The sequence below is a fragment of the Aricia agestis genome, chromosome 21 (assembly GCF_905147365.1).
Source record: "Aricia agestis chromosome 21, ilAriAges1.1, whole genome shotgun sequence".
Classification (NCBI taxonomy): Eukaryota; Metazoa; Arthropoda; class Insecta; order Lepidoptera; family Lycaenidae; genus Aricia; species Aricia agestis.
The window spans coordinates 2,436,891-2,444,098 of NC_056426.1; the positions used below are offsets into that span (position 1 = coordinate 2,436,891).

The 7,208-nt window shown below is 38.2% G+C and overlaps 1 protein-coding gene across 1 annotated transcript; it reads left to right on the plus strand.

Annotated features, from left to right (window-relative positions):
- Positions 1-1,456: 1,456 nt before the first annotated feature.
- Positions 1,457-5,344, plus strand: LOC121737871. The gene is made up of 7 exons (XM_042129604.1): positions 1,457-1,616; positions 2,121-2,290; positions 2,596-2,739; positions 3,211-3,341; positions 3,817-3,960; positions 4,526-4,671; positions 5,222-5,344. The coding sequence occupies exons 1-7, from the start codon at positions 1,470-1,472 to the stop codon at positions 5,342-5,344; spliced, it is 1,005 nt and encodes a 334-aa protein (XP_041985538.1). The 5' UTR covers positions 1,457-1,469.
- The last annotated feature ends 1,864 nt before the right edge of the window (positions 5,345-7,208 follow it).

Consider the following 7,208-nt stretch of genomic DNA (forward strand, 5'->3'; position numbering starts at 1 on the left):
TAATATATTTAAGATTTTTATTATTACACATATTTAATACACATCCAGACCCAGGAACATTGAAAACTTTTTGTTCGTGTGATTCGAACTCGCGACCCCTGCTTGAGCTGCCACACACTCAACCATTGAGCCACAGAGATTGTCTTTATAGAGTAAAAACTTCCTTTGGTTTTGCTTGTGATGAGTAAAGTATCATGAGTTCGGTTATGGGATACCGGCCTAGTTATTTACGAAACTGTCAAAATATCTTCTTAAAAGTTTTGTGCCTCTTCTCACGGTTTTGACTATACCATCCCTCGATGTCAAGAGCAGGGTCTGTAATTATTGCGATGACAGGTGACAGGTAATGAAAGGGTATTTAATAGTCCTTATGTAACAAGCCAATTTGTAGTCAATTTCCTGTATTCATGTTATGTAAATAAGGGTCATTTTCGCACTTGAAACTTCATCAGTGTTATCACCAGCATGTTTTTCTGTAAAATATCCGGTGACGGATTAAGACTACTTGATGCCTTAAGCACTCAATGCCTGTGGACCCCCCAGCCCCCTATATTCTGTATGTCAACTAAAATCGGTCTTTAAGGATGCTATCACAAAAATTATGACAAAAATTAGCAGGTCAGTACGAATATCGACGTTAAGGACATTAAAATAAGATACAATATCAGCGCGCCTTGTACAGTGGCGGTTACGACGCTCTCCGCTTTCTTGATAGAGCGAAAATGTATGAAGAAATTTGAGAGCGTTTCTTATTTTTCTTATAAATGGAAATGTTACTTATTTTTATATATAATATTTAGCTATTCGTATAGGGGACTAAATAAGCAACAAATTTTTTGTATATTTATTTTCCTTAGTTCAGTGTATTTAGCTATAATGGTACCTAATCAGACCCCATTTTTTTATATTTTGCGATTATTGTGATGGTTAAAACGTATTTTATGTGAAATTGTTATGGTATAGACGTGGAGATGAATATATTATCTTTCATTTGAAACTAAAATATCCTCGCAGTGTGTTTTTCCCAGGAACTTTTTTGGTGTGGTTTTTGGTGTCGTAAGAGAGTGATACCCTCAGTACGGATTTTTTCTAGTGCCCCTCAGACGTGATGCCCTAGGCAATTCCTTAATTTGATTAAGGGTTAATCCGTCACTGAAAATATTCCCTTACCATCAAGCGATCTGACAGCACATTTTTGGATCTACTTCATAAAATAACTAGATGATACCCGCAACTCCGTTGCGCCAAAATTCACCCAGGAACCGTACATTTTTCAGATATTAAAAGTATCGTCCTTACCCGGGAATCAAAGATTCTCCATACAAAATTTCAATAGAATCTGTTCAGTGGCTTGGGCGTGAATAGGTATCAGACAGACATACACACATCGCATTTATAATATTAGTACGGATTTAGATTTGATTTTTACAACATGATTGTTTCTTTTTTTCAGAATCTAAAACTCCAAAATGACTCGGAGATGGATCTTGGTCGCCGTGATGGCAATTCTAGCGCAGGCGACTGCTGAAGGTGGATTCCGACTTCCTGATCAGCCACCGAAGGAGGAAACAGAAGGAAGATCGCTGAATTTTGGAGACGATGACCGCGGAAGATCGGTGAGTAGAACCAGAAAACAGCAGTTTAAATAACTGTGGCTTTTTCATAAATGGAGGCTTTTGGACTGGGGAAAATTATTTGAAATTAAAAAATGTGGATTCTAATTATAAAGGTATCCACTCATGTCTTCAATTATCATCAGATTAAAAAAAAAATGTCTTGAAGTCAGGTCATTGTCACAATAGACATAACGACATTGTAGTCCTGACGTGACTGCGACCCTTGAGTATCCTTGTCACTCCTTTGCGTTAAAGTACCATCCCTAGCCCAATGCTGCTCATAAATTGAACGATGTGGGTGGGGTTGGTGCCGCGAATTTCCTTCGTGGATGAGTATTCGGAGCGACCAAGGTGCCTGTTTCTGCTCTGTGGTTGGATACGATAGAATAGCGTTTGAATCTTATAGAAGAATACAAACAATTTCAATTATGCTTTGTTTCCAAACAATTTCCCCTCAACCAAGATCACCTTTCCATTCACTAAAAGCTTCTTTACTCATTCCAGCCACAAGCATCAGGGCGAGGTCTGCTGGCTGACTGGCTGGGTTTCGGAGACGACCAGGATCCTTACATCCAGCAAGCCACGCAGCAGTGCGTCAGTGGAGACCTGGCTGATTGCTTCAAAGCCCAGGCTTTGAGGTCCTTCGACGACTTCTTCGACAAACAGGCTTACCAGTAAGTAATATGACAAACTGTGTAAAGGGGAGGTTTAGCTTGTTATCGTTTCGCTGCTTTCGTTGTAACACAATTTAGTTTCTTCTTCAATTTTCCTACTATATTTTTTTTTCTTTAGTACATTAGAAAATGTGTAAACAAGCAGCCTACCATTTTTCTTCATACATTTTGAAAACAGTTGCATCATCGTCACCCTATACAGCCTAAGGCTTTTCCCTGAAGAAAATACAGCTTTCATCACAATATGCTTAATAATTATAAGTATTCCAGAATTCACCTTTCTTACCTAATAATTATGTTTTCAGACTTTCAGACAACGCACTACTAGTCAAGGTGGAGTCCCAAGCCAGAGCCTTATCCAGAGAGCCTCCAACATTTGAATCCCAGCCAAGAAGCGAAGACTCCGACTGGGACGCTCTCGTCAAATATGGAATGAGGAAGATCGAAAGGTAAGCATTGGACAAAATTGATGACACTTTTCGGTGATAACTGATACATAAGTAATAAGTTGCCGTTCCAAGCAAGCATCCATTGCTTGGCGGAAGAATTAAAAAAAAAACTAAAGGCTTCACTTTGATTATAAGTGCAGGTGATTAATAGTAATCAGGAAAAAGTACGTCTGGACAGTGACTGATTAGTGCAAGTCCTTTATTTTCTTTTAATCACTAAACACTTGCACTAATAACCTGCACTCGCACTAATGAAAGTGAATACAGGCTCTAAGAGCAAGGCTCCATAGCTCTGATGCGAATCTTCGTCACAATTAAATAACGCCATCTGAAAACGAATTTAAGAATAACACACAGCCTTTTCCAGGAGTTCATTCAGTGATAGTTCTGAGAAATGCGTCTTTCCCGACACCATCTGGTCTCTGCCAATACAAAAATTCTTATGAGGTATTATTTTCGTGGCTATTACAGGTTTTTGAGATCCACTGCTCTGGAGTTTGACTTGGACGATGAAGTAACAGCCAACGGTGTCATCGCCCCTAGGTTCTTGGAGGATGTTAATGATGATTTGGAAATCATTCAGGACAAGAAAGCGCCTTTCCGTAAGTAGTTTCTGAAGGAAGGCAGTTCACCCATATCCTTCATTGGACAAATAAAGAAATTATATTCTACGCATATTGGTTGAATTTTGAGGACAAGAAATCACCATTCCGTGTAATGTCTTAAGGAATTTAGCAAGTTTACGAAAATACGATCACTAGACACAGAATGTGTCCTACGCCTGATGGGTGATAGGTTCACAAAGACTCTTAAGTAGTCAATTTAATATAATTTTTTCGATATCTTTATTGATGAAGGAGAAACCATGATTTATTGACAAACGATTAATACTCCGCAGGCTTAGCATTGTCATGCTATTTACACATTAGATCAGGAAAGAATGGACATACTGACAGATTTATCGACAAAATGGCGGATTTCCTTTGTCTATCTGTTTATTCTTCCGTAGAAAGAAATCACACAAGGAGTATAGTTTAGCAATGGACTATGTAATTAAAGCTAATTTTTAATTGACAGGTCGCCACAAGCTCAAGAAGCTCATCGTGCCCATGCTGCTGATCCTGAAGCTGTTCAAGCTAAAGCTGTTGCTGTTCCTGCCGCTCATCCTTGGCCTGGCCAGCTTCAAGAAGTTCCTGGGATTCATGGCTCTTATCGTGCCAGGTAAGGACGGTTTGATTTTCTTTAGTAATCAACCATCAAGTCCCTACGCCAAACAGGAGTGTTATTAGTTCGACGTATCTGTCTCTGTGTGTGTGTGTGTATATGTCAAAGCCATCATAGCTTCTGAATGGATGCAGAAATACTCATTTACAATTACAAAATAGGTCTAAAATGCTTAGAAGTAAAGATTATTAGAGAGAGAGGATCAGAATATATGTCAAGCTCGATGTCCATTGTCCAGATATCTCTTCCTCGTGAACAAACAATATGAGAAGGTTTCGATGAAATCAACCTGCTTGCTATGCAGTGATGAGTCACGCAATCACAGAAATCTATATGGAGTGACAGAATATAGTTACCTCTATGTTAAGGTCTTCACACCCGAACAGTTGAACCGATTTTGCTGAAATTTGATATAAAGATATTGCAATTCCCGGAAAAGGACATAGAATACTTTTCATCCCAGAAAATGTACGGTTCCCACACGATAAATGAATTTATGCGCAACAGAGTTTCGGGCGTCATCTAGTATACGAAAGCCAAGTTAAACATTCTTTTTTTTTAGGTCTAATCGGCTACTTCAAGTTCTGCAAGCCCAACTCCTCCCCGTTCTCGTCCAGCCACTACACAGGCCCGCAGTACTCGCCCGCTGGTATCGGCCTCGGACCGTACAGGGAGCACGGACAGTACGGACACTATGATACTTATGCTGTAAGTTTTTTGTAAAGGGCTTTGGTCCACCACACATTCCCACCACTAATATCTATAAAGTCGCCAGGGCCTGTACCACGAAACCGTTTTGAGACTCAAGCAATCGAACGAGAATGCCGCGTCCTGCTCTAAGAAACGTGAAACGACGTTGTTAGAGCAGGACGCAGCGTTCTTGTCCGATTGTTTGGTCTCAAAACGGTTTCGTAGTAGGCCTACAGGATCAGCAGTCAGCTATTGAATATGGTAGTCTTTATTGCCTGACAAAAAGCAGGGTTGTCGTGAGTACAGCCTCAATAACCCTCTTTTTCGCATTTGCTGAGATGAGGCTTCCAAACGGATGACCTGTCTTTGATCAAGATTTTTAACAGCTCATCTACCTATCGGGTATATTTTTAGAAATTTTTCTCTCAAGCAATTCAACTCTCAGCTGATTGACTCATTCTTCAGCAATTCAACTGTCAGCTGACTGATATTTTAATCTGAACTCTAAATATTTTTGTTTTTATTTTATTTTAAGTACCTACTTATATAATTTTTTTAATGATTTTAGGGCCAACACTACGGGCACGGAGGAGGAGGAGTAGCCTTCAGAGAGAGCGAGCACCCTCAAGACCTGGCTTACCAGGGCTGGGGGGAGTACAGGAGTAAGAAGAACGATATCAAAGTTGAGTAGTGATCATCCATCCATTCATCCAGCCATCCAGCTATCCACTGCTGACTTAAATAAGCTGTTTTAGGGTCAATTCTAAAACATCTCTAAATGTGTATGGATTTGCGTCACCGTATCTGTAAAATCTATACAAATTTAGAAATGCATCTACGCGTCGCATTGCGGTATGAATTGACCCTAAGGGTGAAGCCAAACAAGCGTAATTTGTGAGTCGTGAGTCGCAGAATTTCGGTCGCGTAAATATCTTTTCATACAAATCACAAAACTACGCTCGTGTGAATCAAACAGGACTTTTGTATGAAACTGAATGCAGCAGAATTTCTGCGAGCCGAAATTCTGAGGCTCACAAGTCACAACTCACAAATTATGATCGTTTGGCTTCACCATAAACGATATAAAATTAATTGAAGATATGAGTGGATGAAGTAAGTAAGGGGGCGTCCATTAAATAGGTACGTGAGGTGTTCTATGGGGTCAAGCGAAATCTTTCCAAATCTCACTTTGGGGGGAGCGCAGAGAGGGTCAAAAAACTCTCAAAATGCCTCACGCAATTAATGGACGCTCCCTGACATTTTAAAACATTAGAGCAATTAAGTACTAATTTTTTTTCCCTATAATTTGAACAAACCCTATAACTTGCTCCATCATCTAGCTAAAATATCTAGCTATACATAGAATCCACATTTTTTTATTCCAAATAAGTATTTGGAATAAAAAACCGATTTGAAAACCGGAAAAGTTTCCGGTTTTCAAATCGGTTTTGAAATCGTTAGTTACCCAGTTACCCTCTTCATCCACTCATGACTCATGGATTTTGGATTAGCTGTTTAATTCTACATCATAAAGTTAATATATAGGTATATTAACTTTATTGTTCTCTAAATACAGTCAATATCAAGCGACAGAAACGTGTCGGGGCAGTATTTAATAAAAAACCTTGTCAGTATTCCAAATGTTTGGAAAATATTGTAAACTTTATAAGTGTTTTTAGTTAGACTATATAGGTTATTCCTTATAAATATAGATTGTAAAATTTAAGTAATTCTAGTCTAGCGTACTAATAAATATTTACACACTTTCGTCTCTGTCTGTCGTGTGATTTTTCTAACGTGCCAGATAAAGACAAGTATACAGGCTGTAGCAAAATAAAGTGTTAATAATATAGGATTTGCGTCCCTTATAATATTATTAACTTATCTTATAATATATTATATATAATTGGAATCTCGGAATCGGCTCCAACGATTTTCATGAAATTTAGTATATAGGGGGTTTCGGGGGCGATAAATCGATCTAGCTAGAAAATGTCATTTTATTCGTGTTTTATCGAATACCGAGCAAAGGGCCTCTATCATGAGCTCTTAAATCCATTCACTTTACGTCGTTATACAGTCAGATAAGGACGTAAAAAGAATGGATTTAAGAGCTCATGATAGGGCCCAAGCTCGGTCAAATAGCTTGTTTAAGTTTATTGTGAAAATAGCAGCGCTGAAGGAGCAAATCTTTTGTGATTTGCATCGACAAGCACTTCAGCTAATGAATTTGCGCATACATAATTTAAAAAGTAACTTTTTCAGCGCAGCTACTTTCACAGTGAACTCTATACAGGGGACACGTACACACCCTAAAGTATTATAGCTTTGTTTTGTTATACATTGTAGATACTCGCCTTGTAAGTGTTTTATTATTAAGGCAATAAGTATTCAGATGCTAATAGAAATAAAATTATAGTGCTTTTCTATGTTGTGTAAATTTATTTATTGTATCTCTTTTGAACAATGAATAATAATTTATTATAATAAATAAAGCGTTTTATTTTCATTTCTTATAAATAACTGTTATATTTATGTATAAGTGTTTTATTAAA

Bases quoted from the DNA above. Each gene is read 5' to 3' on its own strand.
- LOC121737871 (XM_042129604.1), top strand. From the start codon at position 1,470: ATGACTCGGAGATGGATCTTGGTCGCCGTGATGGCAATTCTAGCGCAG. The intron at 2,291-2,595 runs GTAAGTAATATG...TTATGTTTTCAG, and splicing joins TTCGACAAACAGGCTTACCA to ACTTTCAGACAACGCACTAC. The intron at 3,961-4,525 runs GTAAGGACGGTT...CTTTTTTTTTAG, and splicing joins CATGGCTCTTATCGTGCCAG to GTCTAATCGGCTACTTCAAG.